The sequence below is a fragment of the Schistocerca nitens genome, chromosome 4 (genome assembly GCF_023898315.1).
Source record: "Schistocerca nitens isolate TAMUIC-IGC-003100 chromosome 4, iqSchNite1.1, whole genome shotgun sequence".
NCBI classification, from domain to species: domain Eukaryota; kingdom Metazoa; phylum Arthropoda; class Insecta; order Orthoptera; family Acrididae; genus Schistocerca; species Schistocerca nitens.
Window position 1 is genome coordinate 296,646,065 of NC_064617.1, and position 25,855 is coordinate 296,671,919.

The window sequence follows — 25,855 nt, forward strand, 5'->3', positions numbered from 1 at the left end:
TCTTCTGTAAATCCTCCTCCTGTATGGCATGGCTGTGTGTATCGTGCGGCTGCCTCGAGTTGAATGAGCATGCAGCTGCCTCAGTAGCGGATGCAGTAACTGATAAGAATGGGTGCGGCAGGATGTAGCGTGCAGAAAATCCAACATGGCGACTGGAAAGACCCTTTTCCAGCGGACTGCGCTTAGTTAGAACTATAGCGCGGTCCTGCGAGCTCTAGCGGCAGCCAGGCGAACCTCGTTCAAGGTCACCCGCCTTACGTAGCTGCTGCGTGCAAATGAACACAGCCATAAACAAAATGAAAGTTGCCTCAAAATAAAATGAGCACACAGAGTCAATTAGCAACCTATAAGTAATTAATGAAACACTGTAAGGAACAACAATAATAAGAAAGGACTGCTTTGTCTAAGCTCAGGCATACTATCTCTAAGCTAAAGTATTAAATACAATAATAATTGCATGTAGTGCAGAAAGGTCACATGTTGCTGGAATACGGGGACAAAAAAGGTTTTTGTGGTATCGTTGTCAGTCGTTAACAAGGGCAATCGTTCCGTGTGCAGAGGTTGGCCACACTAGTGCCATGCCCCCTGAGCGGAGGCGTCACTGGCACCACGGATCTCGTGGACAAGAGACAGCCTGACTGCAGCTCTAGATCAGTTCTTGACGAGTTCTTGCCCATATGTCGAGTAGCGCCACTTAGCAGCAGTCGAGGAGAGACAGTTGCAGTTTTCTCTACAGAAGTACTTTATTGCTGTGAACTGTTAAAGTGCTTAACTTACCCCGGCTTAGCCAAAGACTTTTATAGGATTTCGCCGAAGAAGCTTTTGTACCAAAGTTGAATATAATACAATATTTCTCTCACTGACTGTGTTCTTTCGTTCTTTTGATTTCTGCCGCAGAACCCACACACCGTCCTGACAGGACAAGAGTACTTTGGCGAAGAGATCTTACTTGCTCACTTCATGTTCAATAGCTGCAGGGACGCTAAAGACTAAATATAAGAAATCAAACCACGTAAAACAAGCTTAGCAATATTGTAACATTCTCCGAACTACAGGACAGGAGCATATTTCAAGAGAACTTCAACTTGCAGTGGCACTGCCCCTAAGCCAATCACACACAGAACGACACTGGATGGTACACTTGTTGGGACAACATTAAACAGAACTACAGACAAAGCGCACAACCGTTGTTCCTGCCGAACACCACTGGGACGTCTCTATCTTTATCTCAGAACTACCTTGCTGTGACCCACACGATGGGTAGAATTCACTTATGTACAGCCAGGCCAGCCTTCACATGAACCACGACGCCAGCACCGTTTGCCCGCTCTGCTCAGGAACCGATGTCTGTGCGTTGCTGCTAGCCCGCATCTTGAGCACCGGCGTCTCCACCAAGCTGCCCCATTGATGACTATGCAACTTTTAGCTCCATACGTGCTGTGCAACTGCCGCAATTGCTTTCCCTGCTCACTTCCTTCCTTCCTTGGTCTCCATCGCACTGACTGCCATCTTCCAGTTGCTCTGCGTGCAGATACCAGATTGCGTGGTATGCCCTGCTTAAAGGGTGCAAGGAAGCAGGAACAGCCCCTGTTCTGGGTGGCCGCTCCTTGCCACCGCCGCCATTAACTACACAGCATGTCGTTTGTCACCGTCCAAGGCCCGACTACTCAAACCGGCTTGCCTGGTGCTCAATTCAAGCCACGTGCTGCTCGTTGCTGGTCAGCACTCATGGCGCAACACTAATCTGTGTGTCTTCAATTCCATATAACTATAGGAACCTACATCCACGTGAACCTACCTACTGTAGTCAAACCTGCGTCTCCCTCTTCAGTTTCACCTCCCCCCCCCGCCCCCCCACCCCACACACACTTCTCTCCATTACCACACAGAAGTTTCCTTGAAGCGTCGAGAAGTGTCCTATCAAGGGATCCCTTCTTTGTTGTAAAGTTGTACCATAAATGTTTTTCTCCCTGTCTCGCTTCAGAACTTTTTCTTGGCTACCCATCTATTCCTCACATTCTTCTGGAGCGCCATTTCAAAAAGTTTATATTCTCTCATTGTCAGGATACTCTCTTATTGTCAGTACATTCTCTTGTCAGTACATTCTCTTTTTGTCAGTACATCAGTACGTTTCCTTTCTGTGTGGGGCTACAATCCAAACAAACAAAATGGTTCAAATGGCTCTGAGCACTATGGGACTCAACTGCTGAGGTCATTAGTCCCCTAGAACTTAGAACTAGTTAAACCTAACTAACCTAAGGACATCACAAACATCCATGCCCGAGGCAGGATTCGAACCTGCGACCGTAGCAGTCTTGCGGTTCCAGACTGCAGCGCCTTTAACCGCACGGCCACTTCGGCCGGCCCAAACAAACAATTTCAACAAAAAGTGTCTATTTATATTTCTCTTTTTCGGAAAAGTTTTTCTTGTTATTACAAGTAAAACACAAACAGCATTCAAGTATGTGCCCCTCCTGTTCCGACTGCTGCCTACAAGGCAGTGCGAGTATAAATCAGCCGAGGGGTCTAAGGCGCTGCAGTCATGGACTGTGCGGCTGGTGCTCGCGGAGGTTCGAGTCCTCCCTCGGGCATGGGTATGTGTATGTTTGTCCTTAGGATAATTTAGGTTAAGTACTTCTAAACATTCTGCGTGGTGTCTTTTTGTTCTATATCGTGTCTCCCTACCACTTTCGCGGAACGACGCTCTGAGCGTGTTTTTTAGGGAATTGACTAGTTTGAACCTGGGACCTGTTGCTGGTAAGGAAACGCCAGACCACACTTGACATGTAGAGTTCAGAAGAGTTCAGTGAGACTAGCGATGATATAACCAAATACTTAATAATTTCAGCGTCAGCTCCACTGCACTCCCTGTAAAAGAATCTTAATACTAACTAAATTTAGTGGAAGGGATTCAAGGCTCTCCTATTTTTAGTTATCTGGTAAAATAACGTCGAAAAAGCAGTTAAGTTTACCACCGGAAATTTTATTCTACTCACAAAACATTGTTTATAAATTGCACTATTGATAAAAGGAAATGTTTTAATACAGGATGGTAGAAACCAACTGCGTTCAACAAAAATGTGAACGAATATTCCCCGAATGGGTTTCCAAGTTCTACAATGGATCGAAGGATGACCTATGCCATATCACATCTATAATCTAGGTTTAAATTAAGTTTCACAAAAAAGAAAACTATCAAAATGGTCTACAGTGACCCTCAATTATCTTTTATTACATATCTAACTTGTCGTAAATTACAGTGGCTGATGTGGCTTCTCAATAACAGAAAAATCATCGCGTTTCAGATTTTTACTTCAAGTGGCAAATGTGAACACCATGAGCTTTAATTGACGATCGACACTAGTATTACGCAAAAAGGGGATGTAACAGATGAGACTTCTGCAGTTCTGAGTGAAGCCTTATGCGCTCAAAAATGCGGCATAGCGTGCGTTCATTACCTTGTCGGTGTTCGTCAGGGGGCGGCGGGCAGCACATCTCCGCTCACCTCACCGTCTCGGAAGCAACTCAACTCCTAACTTCTCCTTACTACAATTTACCGAAGTTGGTTTAAAAAAACCTATCTGGCTGTGTTTTCATCTGACCAATCAGGGTCTCAATGTTAACCTTAAGCTCCGTCTACAAAAATTCTGTCTATCCAATGAGAAACGTTATACTTTTCGTGGTGGGGCAATGTTTTTAAAGTTTGCAACGTAACAGAGACGTGGAAAAGTCTCACGCTAAAACTTGCGGGTGGTGTAGCCCTTTTTGTGTTATCATAAGATCTATACTGTTCTTCTGAAGGGCTCTAGCTTTTAACATTGGCTGGGGGGTGGTCTTGACGTAACAGAGACGCGAAAAGTCTCACACTAAAACTTGCGGGTGGTGTGGTCCTAGCGGTTAGCTGGCGACGTGGGTGTCCGTCCGTCCCTTATCGTAGGGCCTTCCAGCTTAACACGGTTCTGCTCTCGGCTTCTGTTCTCGTTTCTCCCCTCGGAACTGCGTCTGTCTCATGGTGGGAAGGTATGACATGCATTTAGGCATTCTTGTGTTAGTCTGTGGTATTCCATTTGGTCACTCGTTACTCGTATTACTTTGGTTAATTTAATGTCGCGATTTATTCGGAGCTATGTGACATACTACTGGATTTGCTTATCATGTCAGGGTTTTCATGGAAGGTGTTGGATTTGCCTGACACCTTACATACTGTGTAAGCTTAGGGACTGATGACCTTAGCAGTTAAGTCCCATAAGATTTCACACATTTGAACATTTGAACACAGTATTAATTTGTAATCGTGGGTCATGTGATTAGAATGTCGACAATCCCTTGTTGTTGTGTGCATAGTGTGTATCGTTGGCATCCTTCAACATATAAAACTGTTCTCGATGTCGAGACTACTTATGGACACCGCTAAAATCGTCGATACTCTCCATAGGCCTGCTGTGTTCTGTGGTGGCAGAGTCGACTTTTGCACTTCAGGAAATTGTTGGGCAAGCATGGCTTTCTGTAGCTATTCTGCGCTTTGATTCTGATCTCCGTTCCCTGGCGACGAGTTTGGAGAATTTCCCACCTCGATACGTCATCGCCTACAGGATATTTATGCTTAATCAATCGTGTGCTGTAACCAGGAGCGAAATGCTGCCAAATTTTATATTGATAATCCAATGTCTGTTCGTACTAGACGTATGTGTAAATTATCAAAAGACGATTAGCTATCTATTTATATTCATGGTCGTGCAATTGATGTTCAATTTGATTTTGTTGATGATATGACTTTGTATCACAGAGTATGGTGGGCGTACATCGAGGCTCAAGGATGCAACAGTTTTGTTAATACGAGGGCTCGTCAAAAATTATCTAAACTTTTGCCATAACGTTTGTCACATTGCGCACGTTGTCGTCTCTCCTCGCACAGGTCATTGTTATACTGTTGTGGTAATGCTGTGACAGTTTGATCTTATTTCCACCATTGTTCTTCCTTACGTGACCATAATACATGGCAGCTCCATTAGAAGTGTGCACCAAAGAGGAAAAACGGGCGGAGATTCGATTCCTCTGGTCGGAGGTTGTCAAAGGGGCAGACATTCATCGCAGACTATCATCACAAAATGGGAGAAGTGCACTATCCCGTAAAACTGTGGTTTTGTTGATCGAGAAGTTTAAAAGTGGTCGAACAAGTATAACGCACGAAGAGGGAGCGGAACGGCCATCAACCTACACTACCTATGACAACATTCAGCAAGCTCGAGAGGTGGTTCTGGCGAATAGGCTAATAACTATCGATGAGGCAGCATCCGCTAGAACATCAGTCATGGCTCCGCCCATCACATCATCCACGACGAGCTTACCTGTTCTAAAAGTCCCAGTGTTGTTCAAACAATGTCACTAGCAGCGAAAATTCCCTTCAGCTTCGTCAAGGGCCTCACACACAAGAATTTGCAACGCCTCCCCTCGTCCCTCAAGATGATGTCACATCTAATCCACACGAGGTGAACGAACTAAAGGACTTCCTCTTCCTCGTCACACTTTGGGGAAATTGAGACACGGGTATTCTCGAGAAAAATGATATAATTCAAATGGGGTCATCCTGTTGGAAGCGCATACTGCACAAAGATCAAAGCATCTGTAGTTCATTCATGAAGTTCATTTTTTCCACCTCTCGGAGTGTATGCTTACTTCCTGATCGGGCTTACCTAGCCTACAATGCTAGCAGCTACATACGACGGCAAATCAAAAAGGAAAGGTGTTTTTTAAAAACCAAATCTTTTTCTTGGGAAAACAAGTTTAGAAGTAACACCGTTTCTCAACATAACCTCCATCAGCCCCTAGGCACTTGGCCTATCTCTTGACAGGCTTCTTAATTACGTCGTCAAAGACGTTCTGTGGCATCATTTGCATTCAGTCTTGCACTGGAGACAGTCGCCAGATGAAATGGAACCTAACGATCACAAATTTTGCAATGTTTCGTGATTCATGCTATGGACGATGGAAAAAGCTGACTTGTGGCTGACACTGAACCTCTGAGGTCGGTTTACGGCGTTGGACGCCCCACACATTGTCTACCACACAACCACAATATTGGCTGCTAAAGGTGGGGGTTGGAGGTATCCAGTTGTGAGCACAGCTTGAGGCTACAGAGCGTAGCTGAACTGCTTAGTCGACGAGTAATTCACAACACTGCTACAGTGATAGTGGTGTTGATGCAAAGCGGAGCAATGAGAATTATAAACAAAGCAAACATTGTGCTATATTTACAACAGTTGCCGAAGTTGACATTTCGTCACAAAGGAACCCAAGGAATTTTACAGAGTGAGAAAGATGTGACAGATGAAATATTAGTACTTTGTAAGATGAGGCAGTGGAATGTGTGGTGTCGTATACGCTCGACTGTGCGGACAATACATGAGTACAATGATGACGATACGTGCTTAAGAAGTGAAAGCGGTCCTGAAAGGTGTCGAGACATGTAGTTCATAATCCTTGTCGGACAGGGAGCCACAAATCCTGTCTCCAGTGGAACGTAATATAGGACAATCTTTGTCCAAGGAGCAGTTACTAAACATAATTACATAAATTAAAGATCATCCGCAGAATAGTAGAAAAAAATATGAACAAATTTACAATAAATACGCAGCAATAGGACCGTGTAATGCGTAAGAAAAACTACGTGCATTCAATGGAGGACAAGACACACTTGTTACAAAAATTGGTGTTTGCGCGTTTCAAGGATGCTCAATGCAATTTACAAGATATGCATGGTGGTAACATACTACGTCATGTACATCAAAAACGGCGTGCGACATTGATTACAGTGATTTCAAGGGAAGCAGTGGATGACTGCATAACTTCAAATAGAGCTACAGAATTGGAAGGCGTAAGACAATGAAATTTCAAACAAAGCGACAACTTGACGATGCATAGCAAACAGCGGAATCGCCCCTAAAATTTGTGGATCAGATAAACAAACTTATTCCATCGTTTGTAAGGAATTTGTTTTCAGTTCTGACTATCAGGATTTGAAGAGGAAATGCATATGAAAGGAACCCTGGAAATTAGAGGTACAACGAGAGTTGTATCAAGATCAACTAACATCAGCGCCTTAACGCATTCGTACACATTCATGACGACTGTTAATCTGGGTGTTAACTTGGCTGGGAATTTATTTATTGTGCTGCGAGAAGTTTAAGATGCTCTGCTTTCTACGATTCTTTCTCGTGTGCCTAATCTGGCAAGGGAAATAGGGAATGTTTACGTCGAGTTGGAAAGTGGCGTAAGAGAACCACAACTATGTTATAGCACTGGTTTTGCCCAATATCTGGTCAAAATAACTTGATTTTGCTTGACTCTCGGTCTGCGTATAAAAATATTACTCCTTTAGAGCAAACTATCCCTCCCGAAAAGTAAAAGAAAAATGGTTCAAATCGTTCTGAGCACTATGGCACTTAACGTCTGAGGTCATCAGTCCCCTAGAACCTAACTAACCTAAGGACATCACACACATCCATGCCCGAGGCAGGACTCGAACCTGCGACCTTAGCGGTCACGCGGTTCCAAACTATAGCGCCTAGAACCGCTCGGCCACCCCGGCCGGCTCTAAAGTAAGTGACTTTGCAATTCATGTCATCTGGAACCATCGAACAAGTTCAGCCTCTGAATATTTGCTTTTTTCCGTGCCTGCAGAACATCTACCTATCGCACTATCTGCAGCTACACCTTAAAGGATAGCCTGCTTCCCGATCAGCTCTACGACAGGCTGTTTAGCATTCGGTTGCGTGCCATATATTCTATCAGCTCTCATTACACCAATGTGATTCTGTATGAATTCTGTAAGAGTCGATACCTAGGTGGGCGTTCTGCACGGTTGGTACGAGTAACTCCCAAGAAATTCGCCTTCGATCCCGATGGTGAGAACTTTTATGATCACTGTGGCGCGACATTTTCCATTCCGTGTTCATGGTGCAAGTTAATGGTTTGTTTTGAACATTTCTTGAATGTCAAGGATGTCCATTTGGTGAAGTATAATACATACATCCCATAATAGGTTCATATCAGCACCCCACTGACAATCATTTTCTGTCCCCCTCCTCATGCACATGGAGAGTCATTATCAGCTCATGTTTTTCGTGTCATAACTGTTATCAGCACGCTTTCAAATGAACCTTACTAAAGATTGAACTTGAGACATCGACTCAAGGGGTTGCTTGTAAGATTCAATTTATCCTCATCATCGTCAATTCTGGCATGCCGACCACGACGGCAGTCGTCGCCCAATCTTCCGCGCCCTTCACGCTCCTCAACATCAGGGTTCGTTTCAAAGTGTACAGTTTACAGCGGTACATCTAATTTTTTAAAAAAAGTCAAGTGGTATGCAGTGACAAAAAGTCTGGGAAACCCTCCCCCTCAGTGTGTTGGGCCTCTTAAAGTCATCTCAGTAGTTTCCCGACCAGGTTCCCTATCTCAGATTGATACATTTGCCCTTCTCCATTATCCGTCAAAATTTGTATCAGTACCATGGGAACACGCTTTATGTCAGCGTTAGGTGTCATCAGCATGGGGTACAAACACGTACTGCGTGACTATAGACTCTAGGGGCAAACAACAAGAGGGCGCTGTCCATAACACAAGGCACAGAAATGTTCACATCAATCTGTTTCCTGTATTGATACCCTACCACACACGTTATGCCTGATAACTTGTAATATATGTTTATCCGACGGATGAGGCTGAGAAGCTTCGGTAGCCTCCGTATTTTTCCCTTGACCTCGACCAGTGTGTACACTTACTGCATGAGTCACTTTTGAATGTAGTCTACCAGTTTGTATAGCTTCTGCGTGCCTCACCTTTGAGGTCGACCAGCTTGTAGAGCTTCTGCGTGGAGGTGCCGGCCTGAGCCTTCTCCCCGCTGGTCACACCGCTCTCCGTATTTCCCATGGCGATGTGGATTCACAGTGTATTGGTCCTGTGGAAAGACAATCATTGTTTTGAAAAGTGTCCAGTTTCCAGAAATTGGTCGTTAACATAAATATACCATTCACGCTGCTATATGACTACTATTTATTGGAACTACCCGTCTCAATCACACAACTTACTGTTCTCAGATACATGAAATTGACATTTCAACTGGGGTAATGTGTCCATGTATGATTCTTACATTAAAAACAAAGCTACTGTAGTACTGTGTCCAAATTTTAATCTGGTGTTAAGCAAATGTGTCGGGTGACACATATTTCTAGACAGTATTCCAATTAATATATGAAATACTGTAATCCAGCACTGGAAACATAATGTCAAGTCGTTACGAAAATCTGGCGTGTGGTGAGCACACCACTCTCTCGTCAATCGTCGGGTTAGCAGAGGTAGTGGCACTACTACTTGGTCAATTGACTTCTCAATTGGAATCACAATCCAAGTGCATCCCATTCCAATCCTCCCACAAAGGAAAAATCCCTGGCAGTATTGGGAATCGAACCCGAGTCCCAGAAACGCCAGCCAGCCGCGCTGACCACTATCAGAGGCGGACCAAAACAATATGACTAGTTGCCAAATAGCGTGTTGGAATGTAATGCAGTAGCGATTCTGTGTGGCATGCGTTCGACAAGTCCTTGGTAGGTGTGTGGCACTAGAAGGTTACGCTCAGGTCACGCAATTCCCATAAAGTACGGGTCATTGGTTCGAGGACGCAAAGGTGGTACACGGTAGCATCATAGATATACTACATAAGATTCATATCAGACGAATATGGTGGCCAAGACATCAGCGTCAGTTCATGTCGTGCATCTCAGTCCACCGTAACACAATAATGGCCTTCCGACATGGATCGCTATCCTGCTGCAAGATATCGTCGCTGTTTGGGAAGACATTAGTTAGTTTAGTTGGTTAGTTACAAGTACCATAGACCATTTGTGCGATTATTTTCTCGTAATGATGGGTAACATAAATGAACATCCTATTGTTTTTAATCGTATTCATGCAACTACATTTTTTTTCTGGCTACCATTTCTTAGGTAGAAAGGTAGAAATTCGTCAATGAAATAGAAGGAGCTGTTTTGGAGAAATGATTTAAAATTAGATTTATGATTTGCTTTGCTACCTGACAGACATTTTATGTTACTGAGCAAGCGATCAAAAATTTATGTTGCTGCATATTAAACTCTCTTCTAAGCCAATGACAGCTTTAACAGTGTATAATAAAGGTTATTTTTCCCTCTAGTGCCATAGGTATCTACATCACTGTTCTTCTCAATTTGTGATGCATTATATATGACGAATTTCACTAGCGAAAATATATATTTTGACGGCGCAGTTAAAATGCCTAGCTCTTTGAAGACGTACCTGCATGACGTCCATGGATGACACCACATATTATTCTTTTGTTCGCTTTTGTTCAATCGATACTTTCTTTCTAAGCGATGGGTTACCCCAGAAAAAATATTCCAAACAACATTATTGAATGGAAATATGCAGAATAGGTCAGGAGGTTGATAGTTTGTCACCAAGATTAGCATTACAAAAGCAAAAGTAGCTGAATTTAATTGTTTGAGAACCTTAGTAATATGTATGAATATGAAGATGGTGTCTGTTAAGATGGTGTCTGTTCTTTCAGACATATCCGCAGCTCTCGAAGAATGACATTACAATGAAATCCAGATCATTAGCTGCATACAGACGTTGATAAATATCAACGAGGATAGTTGAAAATGTGTGCCCCGGCTGAGATCTCCTGCTTACACGGCAGACGCTCTATCCGACTGAGCCATCGACTACACAGAGGATAGTGCTCTCTATGTTTCTTCCAGTTCAAGTTTTCACCAATATGTGCGCCCTAAAATTTCGATCATTCTACCCTATTTACTGACTCCTGCTCATGTGCTTCATCAATTGTTGATATGGCTCCATTTGTTGTACAGAAATGAGTGTTGGTATGTTTAGGATTCCGTTTTCATAGTGTAAGTAGGCTGTTTAGGTTCTTATATTAGTAACGCCACCGCTACGTAGCGCTCTGTATGAAAACCACTGGCTGTGCTGCGTGCAGTCTGTGGCTGGTTTGCATTGTTGTTGGCTATTGTAGTGTTGGGCAGTTGGCTGTTAACAGCGCGTAGCATTGCGCAGTTGGAGGTGAGCCGCCAGCAGTGGTGGATGTGGGGAGAGAAATGGCAGTGTTTTGAGAGCGGATGATCTGGACGTGTGTCTATCAGAAACAGTACATTTGTAAGAATGGATGTCATGAACTGATATATATATATATATATATATATATATATATATATATATATATATATATATATATATTATGACTTTTGAACACTATTAAGGTAAATACATTGTTTGTTCTCTATCAAAATCTTTCATTTGCTAACTATGCCTATCAGTAGTTAGTGCCTTCAGTAGTTTGAATCTTTTATTTAGCTGGCAGTAGTGGCGCTCGCTGTATTGCAGTAGTTTGAGTAACGAAGATTTTTGTGAGGTAAGTGATGTGTGAAACGTATAGGTTAATTTAGTCAGGGCCATTCTCTTGTAGGGATTATTGAAAGTCAGATTGCGTTGCGCTAAAACATATTGTGTGTCAGTTTAAGCACAGTCATGTATAATTTTTCAAAGGGGACGTTTCAATAGAACCATTTAATAACTCTTTGGAAAATATCGTTTACCAACTCTTATATTGCTTTCTCTCTAACAGGATTAATTATAACACTAGTATCTGCAAAAAGTACCAATTTTGCTTGTTGAGTGTTAAGTGGAAGGTCATTCACATATATAAGGAACAGCAGTGGACCGAAAATTGAACCTCATGGGACTCCCTTTGTGATTTGTTTTTTCCCCAATCACTAAAATGTTCTTCTTCTCCGATATTGTCTGAATTATTCAGCACAACGTTTTGCATTCTTTTTGTTAAGTATGATTAAAACCAGCTCTGTGTAAAGCAATGAATTCCAGAAAACTTGAGTTGGTCTAAGGGGGTATCATGATTCACCGAATCTATCGCCACCTATCCTGCTTTAGAGAGTGGACAAGTCTCAGACCTCCACATTCTGTGATGTAGCATGGACATATAGCACCTTGTCATCACTCGTGTTTTCACCGTCAGCAACTTTCATGGATGTTCATGGGAGTTTCTGAGATGCTCCTTCTCAGGTCCTGGGCCTTAACAATCTGCCGTTTGTCAAAGACGCTTACGGAACTGGCGTTCCCCATTTATGGCCCCTGTTATTGCTAGAATTACCATTCTTCATTCATATCTGCTCTGCTTCCTGTACCGTGGCACTTACCAGCTACGCCATCAGGTGGCACTCAACTCTGCAATGATCAGTGGTGACAGTGTTTGGCTCATCAGTGTGCGGAAACTATATAAAACGTAGTTTCCTACATGTACTTTTGAAACAATTGTCTTTATAGCTCACGCTCGCTCCCAAACAGGATACATCCAAAACGGTTTAAGCTGCAACAACCTCAACTCATCCAGTGCAAAGCAAATACTGGTGATATTTTGCATTGCATATAAGGTACTAACTTTGTTTTTCTGAGCATCAGTCTTTCGTTGATGCCAAGTCTGTTTCATTCTATATATTTTTCAGCCATCAGTCAAATCCAAATTAACCTAAATGATATTACTAATAGCAGTATAACAATAATTTATACACTGAGGCGACAAAATCCATGGGATACCTTCTAACGTCGCGTCGGACCCCCCCCCCCCCTCCCCTTCGCCTGGTGCACTGCAGCATCTCGACGTGACATGGACTCAACAAGTCTCTGGAAGTCCAGAGCCATGCTGCTTCCACATCCATCCATAATAGCGAAAGTATTTCCAGGGCAGGATTTTGTGCACGAACTGATCTCTCGATTATGTCCCATGTCGGGCGATCTGGGTGGCCATATCATTCGCTCGAATTTCCAGAATCTTCCCTAAATCGGTCGTCAACAATTGTGGTCCGGTGACATGGTGCATTGTCATTCACTAAAAAAAAAAAATCCATCGTTGTTTGGGAACATGAAGTCCATGAATGGCTGCAAATGGCCTCCAAGAAGCCGAACATAACCCATTCCAGTCAATGATCGGTTCAGGTGGACAAGACGACATAGTCCATTGATTGTGAACAGAGCCCACACGAATATGGAGCCACCATTACCGCGCCACCAAAGGCTTGCACAGTGTCTTGTTGACAACCTGGGTCGATGGCTTTGTGGGATCTGCTCCACAAACGAATCCTACCATCAGGTCTTACCAGCTGAAACCGGGACTCATCTGACCAGGCCACGGTCCCAGATCACGTAAGAAACAGCTTGACCGTCCTTACGGCGGAACAGGCAACCGTAAAAATAGTTTTCCCGTCGGTCAACAGATGTCGCAGGCGACACTACAATGCTAACTGACCTGTCCATGTCGCGGAATTGGCAACGCTGTATCTTCGGTGACGTGAATGATGCTCATTTGCGTTCGGCTAGAGCGCTGCGCGTGAAATGCATTCGTCACACTGCTGACTGTAGCTCATTATCGGCTGTGGTTTTTCCCCAGTTTTCAATCTAAGAATGTAGATTAGCTCCTGTAATTCTACAAACCAAGTTTATTTCTCACAATCATATGCGAAATGAAATAAATAAAAAGTAACACACAAACATTTCTCGCGAGTTACTGTTTAAATGCAGACTGTATTGCAGTCGCAAGGGTTTTACACTCACCTTCCATGCCGTCGATTTCCTCTTTGCTATACAGCTCTTCTAAGACGGATTATGGTCGTAAAAAAGATCTCCACGTGCAGGTCAACACTAGAAAGTTTTCAAAATCCGCACTCGGTTATGATGCGAATTAAAAATTTACTTTGTACAGTTTAAAGATAACCCGCAAATATTCGCAACAGACAATTATTACTGGGGATATCCGCACTCGCGCAGACCTGTTACTATAAGTAGTGTTGTTTTCAAGTGAAAGCTGTGAGAGGATTTTTAGCGCAGAGATTTAAAAAAATTAAAATAGGCAGCGTCTATAGTTTGCATGTTATGCTCGTTCTCTTCTATTCTCCTCCCTTCATTCCAGTATAAACGCTTGTTCACAAGTATAAACGAATGGCAGTGAACATTGGCGAATTATCTATGAATACTCGTTTGCAGCAGTGTAAACGATGTTTTACACTCGTTCGCTCTAGTATATACCAGGATTTAGAGGGACCGATGATCTAGCAGTTAGATGACGGCTATTATTCATTTATTTCACTGTTGCGATTTCAGCTCTAGAGCCATTTTCAAGTACCAAGGGAAAGGTCTTGTAAGGTAATGCTTCTTAAATTGTGTACCAAATGTTACCACACTATGCTTTGCATTTTGTTATCCATATGTTATATTGGTTTCAGTTTTCACGTTGTACACAAAAATACCTCTACACCCAACATTACGATAGTGAAGTGAACAAACAGTTTTAAAAAGTCCAAATCGCAGCAAAGATTTCATTTAAAAATTATATGATATGATTCTTGTACAGGAAGGGCTGCCACGTTATATCGAATATAACATCGACAAAATTTAAATAGGATCGAATGCTTATGGCTCTTTATTAATTCTTACTCGTAACTGATTTATTGATTTACCTAAATTTAAAATCCACTCGCGTAACCTTTCTTTATCTTTGAGGGGAAATCTGAACATTTTTAGTTGAGGATTTGTTCGTCTACTCCTTCCACAGTTGATATACTCGTAGGTCCTCGGTATGACGACTCGATCCACTACCACCGGTATGTCAGAAACAGCTGTACTTCACAGACGCCAAATAGTGGAAAGCTGCACACATTTGGCCGATGTTGCCACATATTTCACAGAACGGAGTGCCATCTAGTGGTTGATTCCAGAAGTAAGGGTGTGACGCTGTTGCCGCCTGGTGGCCGTTCGCTGACAAGGGTTGCCTGCTAGACCAAGCGATCGGGCAATCTGTTTCTTACGTGATCTGGGCCGCGGTTTTCCAGTCGTCCAAGGGTCAAACCGATGTGGTCTCGAGCCCAGGAGACGTGCTGCAGGCGATGTCATGCTGTTAGCAAAGGCACTTGCGTCGGTAGTGTGGTGCCACAGCCCATTAGCGCCAGATTTCGTTGTACTAACGAATACGTTCGTCGTACGTCCCTCGCTTTCTGCGATTACTTCAAGCAGTGTTGCTTGTCTGTTACCACTGACAACTCTACGCAAACGCCGATGCTCTCGGTCATCTCGGGATACTGAATTTCCTAACGACCTCAGAAATGGACTGTCCCATGCGTCTAGATTCAACCATCAGTCCGCGTTCAAAGTCTGTCAATTCCCATCTTGTGGCCATAATCATGTCTGTTACGTTTACCATGAACCACCTGAGGACAAATGACCGCTCCGCTAATGCAGCGCCCTTTTGTACCTTGTGTACGCGATACTACCGCCATCTGTATATTGCTGTCCCATGACTTTTGCCACCTCAGTGAGTCGGGCAGTATGGTTTATTAATTTCGCTTTCATATATTTTCCGAAGTGATCCTTAAGGACGGAGAAAAATTATCAATCCACATGACGGAGTAAGCCACATCTCCATTTCCATGTAAACTCATGCTCATAAATTAAGGACAATGCTGGTACATGGTGGAACAACGCTCTGGTGGGCGGTTTGCGAATTTAAATCACCTCGGGGTATGACCAGGCGGTGCATCTGACCTGCGGTCGTCGCACGGTGGCGCTGGCAGCAGTCCACATACGCAGAGGTGTGTTGGTGCATGTCAGAGTACGGAGCAGCGAGTAAGTGTGCAGAAGTTTTCAGACGTGCTAATGGTGACTGTGTGTTGAAAATGGTTTAATGAACACATATTGATGACGTTATGAGGGGTAGAATACTAGGGCGACTGGAGGCTGGTCAAACACAGCAGGTTGTAGCACGGGCCCTCCGTGTGCTACAGAGTGTGATCTCAAGATTATGACAACGATTCCAGCAGACGGAAAACATGTCCAGGCGCTACAGTACGGGACGTCCACAGTGTACAACACCACAAGAAGACCGATATCTCACCACCAGTGCCCGCAGATGGCCACGGAGTACTGGAGGTAGCCTTGCTCGGAACCTTACCGCAGCCACTGGATCAGTTGTCTGCAGAGACACAGTCTACAGACGACCGAAGAGACATCGTTTATTCGCCCGGAGACCTGCAAGGTGCATTCCACCGACCCCTGGTCACAGGAGAGCCCCTAAAGCCTGGTGTCAAGAACACAGTACACGGTCATTGGAACCGTGGTTCCAGGTTATGTTCACAGACGAGTCCAGATATAGTCTGAACAGTGATTCTCGCCGGATTTTCATCTGACATGAACCAGGAACCAGATCTAACCCCTTAATGTCCTTGAAAGGGACATGTATGGAGGTCGTGGTTTGATGGTGTGGGGTGGGATTGGTGCACGTACACACCTGCATGTCTTTCACAGAGGAACTGTGACAGGTCAGGTGTATCGGGACGTCATTTTGCACCAGTATGTCCGCCTTTTCAGGGGTGTAGGGGTCCCACATTCCTCCTGATGGATGATAACGCACTGCCCCACCGAGCTGCCATCGTCGAGGAGTACGTTGAAACAGAAGATATCAGGCGAATGGAGTGGCCTACCTGTTCTTCAGATCTAAACCCCATCGAGCACGTCTGGGATGCTCTCGGTCGACGTATCGCTGCTCATCTTCAAACCCCTACGACACTTCAGGAGCTCCGACAGGCACTGGTGCAAGAATGGGAGGCGATACCCCAGCAGCTGCTCGACCACCTGATCCAGAGTATGCCAACCCGTTGTGCGGCCTGTGTACGTGTGCATGGTGATCATATCTCATATTGATGTCGGGATACATGCGCAGGAAACAGTGGCGGTTTGTAGCACATGTGTTTCGGTACAGTTTTCTCAACTTATCACCAATACTGTGGACTTACAGATCTGTGTCATGTGCGTTACCTATGTGCCTACGCTATTAGCGCCAGTTTTGTGTAGTACCACATTGTTTGACACCACATTCTGCAATTATCCCTAATTTATGAGCATGAGTGTAGTAAATGACCATTGCTTAACATATTTTGAATACGGCTGCCAACAGCTGTTTCGTACTTTTTAAAATGCATGACATGCAACTGTTTAACTGCCTTATTGTAACTGCTGTTTTCAGTTATATTATTTCATATTGGACACATCACTTCGTGTGTAAAGATACCTGTTCGGTTCTATAGCTGCTTAGCAGTTCAGATGAGACAGTACTGATGTGGTTTGCCATATTGTTATGATATGCTACGACATGTGATTAATATTTTATACCATGATGATTGTGTAAACCGAAACCGGCAGGTGCAATAGAAGATAATCAAAGTGTTGTGTGCTATAAATTTTAAAGGGTCGTTGTCTAACTAACTGTGTGGCACCTGTTGTCTCGAAATTTTCCAGCGTAGGAGTTCTTGAGCGTGTGGTTTATATTTGTGGCCCGATGTCTTTAGTATGTGAGAGAAGGTCATGTCTCCCATGAAATAGTGTAATGAAATATCAACAGCAGCCGACTGTCCATCCTCATCCGCTCCATTACTTATGGCTTTCACAGTATCTTACAGTACATTGCAGTACATTGTATGACTGTTGAGCTGAATACATCTCATTAGAATGCGGAACCGCTCGTAAGACTCTATGTGGAGCCAAACGCAATGCTGAGTTGCAGAAATATTCACCTGTAGGATCTTAGCGAACGTTCTTACATAAAGAGCTGGATCCCTTCCATGTGAACGAGACCACTTAACATGTCTTCCACTAACTTGACGAAAAGAATCTCTTATTTTGGCTCATCGTTCTCTCTATAGAGGCCCGTAGGTTCCGTTTATATGATGTTCTAATGTTTTCTTAAATCAACGGTAATTTGTGATAACGGTTACATTATATGATTTGTTTACAGTGGATGAACTGATCAGCATCAAATTAAAGCATACGTGAGGGGGTAGTTTGTATGATTCTGCTGCCCAAATCCCTTGTGGAATATGAAAAATGGTATCATTGGCCTCACACGAATAAGTTCTTTTCACAGGAATGTAAGATGGACTATACGAAGGAAACAAACTTGAAGATAGTATTATGGGACAGGAACAGGAAGCTGGTAATGACTTGGGAGAAGAATCTGACAGAGCACTGAAAGCCTAAGTCGAAATAAGCACCTGGAGTAGACGACATTGTGCCACACTTCTAGAGATCGTTTGGGAAACATACCATTCCACCTGATAAGAAACAAATACGAACTGTTAAATATCTCATAATAAAGAAAGAAGCAATAATTCCAATTCCAGTGAAGGTTCGTGCTGACAGACGTGAACATTACAGAATCGCTAGTTTAATAAGTCATGGCTGTAAAATACCGACACCAATTGTTTACAAAATAATTTAAAGACTGGTAAAAGACGATCTTGTTGAAAATTAGTTCGGGTTCCGGAGAAATGTAGGAGTACGTGAGGCACTATTGTCCCTACGGATTACCTTAGAAGATAGAAAGCAGGAAGAAGACTACGAAAGGTTTTGACAGTGTTGACTTCAATACTCACTTTGACATTCTGAAGGTAGCAGTGTTAAAATATAGGGGATAAAAGGTTATCTACAAGTTGTACATAAACTAGACAGCGGTTATAAGAGTTGGAGAACATGAAAAGGAAACAGCAGTTAAGAAGTGACCGAGGTAGGGTTGTTGCTCATCCGCAATATTATTCCAACAATTGGCTGAACATTCAGGAAAGGAAAACAAGGATAAATCTTGAAAGGAAGTTTAACGTTCAGGAAAAAGATATAAAAACATCATGGTTTTCCCAGCGACAAGAGATGACAAAGAACGTGGAAGAACAATTGAACGGAATATGCAGTGTCTTGAAAACTGGTTATAAGATGAATATCAACAAAAGTAAAACACTGATAATGACATGGAGTCGAATAAAAACAGGCGATGCAAAGTAGCGACACTAAAAGTAGTAGATGAGTTTAGCTATCTGAGCAGCAAACTAACTGATTATGCCGAAAGTAGGGAGGATATAAAATGCAGTCTGGTAATAGGAAGAAATGCGTTACTAAAAAAAGAATTTATTAACCTCAAATGTAAATGTAAAGCCGGCCGGAGTGGCCGAGCGGTTCTAGGCGCTACAGTGTGGAACCGCGCGACCGCTACGGTCACAGGTTCGAATCCTGCCTCGGGCATGGATGTGAGTGATGTCCTTAGCTTAGTTAGGTTTAAGAAGTTCTAAGTTCTAGGGGACTGATGACCTCAGAAGTTAAGTCCCATGGTTCTCAGAGCCATTTGAACAATTTGTAAATGTAAGAGTTTGGAACTCTTTTCCAGGGGAATCTGTCTGGAATAATGCCTTGTTCGTTACTTTAAGTATAAATGTTAGGAAAGCTGTTTCTGAATGAATTTATGCAGAGTGTGAAACGTGGAAGATTAGTTCAGACAGGAAGAGCATAGAAACTTTTGAAATGTAATGCTACAAAAGAATGTTGGAAACTGTATGAGTTGATCGGGTAATTAATCAAGAGGTACTGAATCGAACTGGGGAGAACATAAATTTGAGGTACAGCTTGACTAAAAGAAGCGATAGGTTGATAGTACACACTTTGAAGTATCAAGAATAGTTAATTTGGTTCTTGAGTGAAGTGTGGGGGTAAAAACATAAAGTGGTTTTTCTTTGCCAGGCCTTTTGTAGTTGAACATTTTTTAAATTGACACTTCGCTAATTTCGCTCAGTTTCACATTAACAAGAAAATTGGTGGATAAAAACAATTACAAAAATTATGGGAATCTTCGAACTAACAAGAATTAAAAAAAAATATTTGACCCAATTATACATCACAAAAATAATATGTTATGTGCTTCAATTTTTCAGTGTATTATTGTTCATATAGCAATGTGGAAAAGATCAATACACAAGGTGACCCAAAACTCCGTTAACATTTGAAAGTCCACTGATTCGCGGAATAATGTAGGTGGAGAGGTAAAAATTGACACACGTGCCTCAAATGACAAGGATTTTTATTAAAACCAAAAGGAGTGCAAAAACTGGCCAAAACATGGCGTTGGACAGCAACATGTCAGTGACGCCGCATGAGAAGTGTGTGTACAAGGAGCTGCAATTAGGGAGTTAGAACATCTCTAGCGTGGCTGATAAACATCTGCTGGAAGGTACAGCTCTCATGTAGGATGGCACTCCGTCCCATATTGATACACGAATGGAAGGTCTCTTGCGCACACCGTTTGGTTCTGGGATTACCTGTAATCGCAAGTCTACCGCGATCGTCCGACCTCATTAGGGATGGTAAAAGATAACGTCAGACGGTAGTTTCTCACCATACATACTGATATTCTGTACAGTGGTGTTCACAATATTGTCCGTCGACTAGAGATATTGTTGATGAATAATGGACAACGTGCTGAGCATTTGTCTTTGCTGAAAATCAACTGTTACGCTATTTGTTAATTTAGTATCATGTGAAGCATCATTTGTTGTCCACTTTGTGCACATTTTTTGGTTTCAATAAAATCCCACAGTCATGTCAAGCATGCGTGTTAATGTTTACCTTTCTACCTAAGTTACTGCGTGAAGTATTGAATTTACAAATGCTAACAGACTTTTGGGTTACCCTGTATAAGGGCGTCCCAAAATCCAGACAAATATAATATCGTACATGTAACACACTTTTTGTGCGTTTTCGACAACTGGGATATGTGTTTTGTTATTTCTTGTTTGTTTGAAGCTGCCCGTAACTTTTGTTATTACTTTTGCAACCAGGATGCTTGATAATGCCCAGCGGAGCGATATTAACTATTTTCCTCAAATAGAATGTTTGTTTTAAAATAAAAAAAAAACACTTGATAAGGGAAAATCACTTCGTCTATAAAATAAATTTGAGGTGGAGTCTTATGAATTAAAAAACCTGTCTACATCCATTACTCTAGGCGGTTAAGGACTGAGAAGGAAGGAAGACCGATTTGACACGTCGTCGACATCTAGATCATCGGAGATGGGGCGCTGGCTGAGACGTGCGAGATAATGTGGAAGGAGTTGCCGAGTAATTCTCTCATCATCTAGTGTTACTGTTTGCAAGAGTTTTACGTAGTTTACATTCGCGACTCGCATTGTTCTGCGGTCATGTTGTGTTCTATTACGTAAAACATACCGAGCGAGGTGGCGCAGTGGTTAGCACACTGGACTCGCATTCGGGAGGACGACGGTTCAACCCCGTCTCCGGCCATCCTGATTTAGGTTTTAAGTGATTTCCCTAAATCGCTTCAGGCAAATGCCGGGATGGTTCCTTTGAAAGGGCACGGCCCACTTCCTTCCCCATCCTTCCCTCACCCGAGCTTACGCTCCGTCTCTAATGACCTCGCTGTCGACGGGACAAACATTACTCTCCTCCCTCCTCCACGTAAAACATCGATATATTGTAATAATAATAATAATAATAATAATAACAATAAATAATAAAATTATAAACAGTCGACCAGTTGCAATGGATAAAGAAATTCTTTACCTAGGTTTCGACAAATATAAATTTGTATTCTTCAGAAGGTAACCTAAGGACAACCAACATCATAGCTTACATTAGAAAAGTATGAAGCTTATAAGCCAAGAATAAATTTTACGACAAATTAGAGAACTGTTGCATTACAGAAGTATGATAACGATGACTGATATTTACAATTTTACAATAGTAAGCACTAATGTACCATCGTCGTTTTTACAATTGTCGGCATAGATCCATGTGTCAAAAATAAAATATAGCCCTAGAATTAGGGTTTGTCACGTTAATATAAATAGCTCATGGATCTTGCAGAGCTCACAACCGACTGAGTGTAATCGGCGAGCGTAGTTACTCTGAAAACAGGGCAGGTGGCGCTCGTGCCGAGAAACGTGCCAATTGGCGTACAAAGGCAACGTGTAAGTTATCAGTATTAATAACGTCCTTATGTAGAGTAACAATAAAAAAAGGAAGGAAATTAACACTCCCATTATAACAGTATGGGAGCATTGGAACAAATAATGTAGTTATACATCAAAATGGCAGGTGGCGCTTACGCCGAGAAACTTACGCCCAGTGACGTAACAGCAAAAATATAAGAAAACTACATTACTATATTAGTGAAGCCCACAAACGGTATACATGTCAGAACTTCAAAATTGACAATAATGGCTCTTGTCAAGAACGAATTACGAACACTGGTACACGATCCTGTTAATACACATTTACAGAAAAAACAAAATTTTATAGCCAGGAAAAGTCACATAAGGGCCGATGTAGAAGCAAACATACATCGTGACAAAACCACCATTACATAAGGGGTAGTGCTCTTAAAGCACTGAAGGTGCATCATAGCTTCCTCAGGAAATAAACCACTAAGGTTACCAGCATTAATGTTATACCGTAAACAGTACAGGTTTAAAGCCTTCGAAAAATTGTCTACAAGCAAGGTTCAACTGGTCGTTCAGTATATTACCGTCCTTGAGCTCAAGATGTTTGAAAATTTGTAACTCTTGCCACAGATCTAATCTACGCCCTTTGTCTTCTCTGTGTAGGATAACAGTGTCTTCGAAATGTTTTGGCGTATGACTGGCTATCAGGAGGTGTTCAGCAAAAGTAGAATTGTGTATATTCGCTCCTTTTTTACCTAATAGGTGTTCTTTATATCTTGTTTTCACAGCTCTGCCTGTTTGACCAATATAATATGAAGGACAGTTGTTACAGGTTAGTTTGTAAAGCTCTGAATTGGAAAACCAATCGCCGGCGATCTCTATTGAATGTACAAGATTTCTCTTTAAACTGTTATCTTTAGAGAAGGAGACGTTACAGTTATATTTTTTCATTAGAAGACGTTTTATCCTATATGATATATTGCCCAAGAAAGGAATAGAAATATTTTTCTTTTTTTAGCTTCTTTGCTATCAGTGGGGAGGTTGTTAAAGTCGAACAGTTTTGGGAAGTTTTGTTCTGAACATGTGATCAACCATATTCTGATTGCACCCATTATTAACCGCAATCGCTTTGATAACATTCAATTCTTTTTGTTGATCGGCAGTTGATAAAGGAGTAGTTACCATACGGTGAGTGGCAGAATGAAAAAACGCCAGTTTATGAGCTTCTGGATGAGTTGATTCAGCAGGGATGACATTACCTGAATACGTTTCCTTACGGAAAATGTTGAAATTGAAGGAACTATTCTGTATAGAAATTGTTAAATCAAGAAAGCTAAGTTCAACTTTTTCATTCTGATGTTCTTTTGTGAAGGAAATTTTTCATGTAAACCATTGAAAGTATTGAAGAGAAGCTGTAACTCATGGTCAGTATCGTCAAAAGCAATGATAATGTCATCAACATAAAATATTGAATAATAATAACAATAAAGATGTATAATGTAGCAAAAAAACTTTTTTCGGATAATAGCTGTAAGTTGTTCAGTACAATACGGGCCTTGCTGACTTATGTGAAATACCATCGAGCGTGGCTTGCAAATAAAAGGAATTGCTGCAGAGGGCAAGGTGCGTGCGAAGCTGGTGTCTTGTGGTGAAAGAAAGAGGAAATGGTGCAGATTTGCGCGTGTTCTGTAGTTTGAGGAGCGCATTGTGACAAGCGTGCAGTAGACGTAGCTGCAGAGGCTTGGTGAGACTGCAGACGAACACGTGTACCTGGCCAGACTGCACCGTGCCTCTTCGCTGGGAGCACTGAGGCGCGCGGCTACTGGTTACCTCGCACCGCCTGGCACCGCGGCGAGGCGTCGATACGCGTCCAGCCGCCCCGCCAGTCGGTAGGGCAGGGCGTCCCGTGTGTGGGAGGAAGGCCGTGGCTGCGCTTGGGTAAACGTTGCGCGCCGCAGCGCGGAACCAACTTCGTTTCATTAGCAGAGTGGGCTGGGCACTTGTGTCTACACTAAGGTGATAAAAGTCGTGGGGAAATCTGCTAATATCGTATTGGATCTGCACGGCGTACTGCAGCAACTCGACGGCGCAGGTACTCAACAAGTCGTTGGAAATCCCCTGCAGAAATATTGAGCCATGCTGCGTCTATAGCCGTCCACAAGTGCGAAAGTGTTGCCAGCGTAGGTTGTTGTGCGAGAACTAACGTCTCGATTATGGCCCATAGTTGTCTGATGCGATTCATGTTTTGCGATCTGGCTGGCCAAATCATTCGCTCGAATTGTCCAGAACGTTCCCCAAACCAGTCGCGAACAACTGTGGCCTGGTTACATGACGTCCTACTCTGTAGGAATCAGCATGGGTTTCGAAAAAGACGATCGTGTGAAACCCAGCCCGCGCTATTCGTCCACGAGACTCAGATGGCCATAGACACGGGTTCCCAGGTAGGGTTCCTTGTCCAGGAAGGATAATTTGGAAAATATTTCGAGTAGATTTCCCCACCATGTTATAGTTTTGGGTGGAGATTTTAATTTGCCGGATATAGACTGGGAGACTTAAACGTTCATAACGGGTGGCAGGGACAAAGAATCCAGTGAAAATTTTTTAAGTGCTTTATCTGAAAACTACCTTCAGCAGTTAAACAGAGAAACGACTCGTGGCGATAACATATTAGACCTTCTGGTGACAAACAGACCCGAACTATTTGAAACAGTTAATGCAGAACAGGAAATCAGCGATCATAAAGCGGTTACTGCATCGATGATTTCAGCCGTAAATAGAAATATTAAAAAAGGTAGGAAGATTTTTCTGTTTAGGAAAAGTGACAAAAAGCAGATTACAGAGTACCTGACGGCTCAACACAAAAGTTTTGTCTCAAGTACAGATAGTGTTGAGGATCAGTGGACAAAGTTCAAAACCATCGTACAATACGCGTTAGATGAGTATGTGCCAAGCAAGACCGTAAGAGATGGAAAAGAGCCACCGTGGTACAACAACCGAGTTAGAAAATTGTTGCGGAAGCAAAGGGAACTTCACAACAAACATAAACATAGCCAAAGCCATGCAGACAAACAAAAATTACGCTAAGCGAAATGTAATGTGAGGAGGGCCATGCGAGAGGCGTTCAATAAATTCGAAAGTAAAGTTATATGTACTGACTTTGCAGAAAATCCTAAGAAATTTTGGTCTTATGTCAAAGCGGTATGTGGATCAAAACAAAATGTGCAGACACTCTGTGACCAAAATGGTACTGAAACAGAGGATAACAGACTAAAGGCCGAAATACTAAATGTCTTTTTCCGAAGCTGTTTCACAGAGGAAGACTGTACTGTAGTTCCTTCTCTAGATTGTAGCGCAGATGAGAAAATGGTAGATATCGAAATAGACGACAGAGGGATAGAGAAACAATTAAAATCGCTCAAAAGACGAAAGGCCGCTGGACCTGAAGGGATACCAGTTCGATTTTACACAGAGTACGCGAAGGAACTTGTCCCCCTTCTTGCAACGGTGTACCGTAGGTCTCTAGAAGAGCATAGCGTTCCAAAGGATTCGAAAAGGGCACAGGTCATCCCCGTTTTCAAGAAGGGACGTCCAACAGATGTGCAGTACTATAGACCTATATCTCTAACGTCGATCAGTTGTAGAATTTTGGAACACGTATTATGTTCGAGTATAATGACTTTTCTGGATACTAGAAATCTACTCTGTAGGAATCAGCATGGGTTTCGAAAAAGACGATCGCGTGAAACCCAGCTCGCGCTATTTGTCCACGAGACTCAGAGGGCCATAGACACGGGTTCCCAGGTAGATGCCGTGTTTCTTGACTTCCGCAAGGCGTTCGATACAGTTCCCCACAGTCGTTTAATGAACAAAGTAAGAGCATATAGACTATCAGACCAATTGTGTGATTGGATTGAAGAGTTCCTTGATAACAGAAAGCAGCATGTCATTCTCAATGGAGAGAAGTC

General features: G+C 42.7%; 1 protein-coding gene across 1 annotated transcript in view; it reads right to left on the reverse strand.

The window, feature by feature from the left end:
* Positions 1 to 23,774, reverse strand: part of LOC126252065 (transient receptor potential cation channel subfamily V member 5) — a 138,693-nt gene extending 114,919 nt beyond the window's left edge. Inside the window, exons 1-2 of the mRNA XM_049952910.1 lie at positions 23,661 to 23,774; positions 8,841 to 8,959 (exon numbers count right to left, since the gene is read on the reverse strand). Coding sequence (XP_049808867.1) covers positions 8,841 to 8,931 — 91 coding nt within the window. The 5' untranslated portion in view covers positions 8,932 to 8,959; positions 23,661 to 23,774. The remainder of the gene's footprint in view (positions 1 to 8,840; positions 8,960 to 23,660) is intronic.
* Positions 23,775 to 25,855: the final 2,081 nt, after the last annotated feature.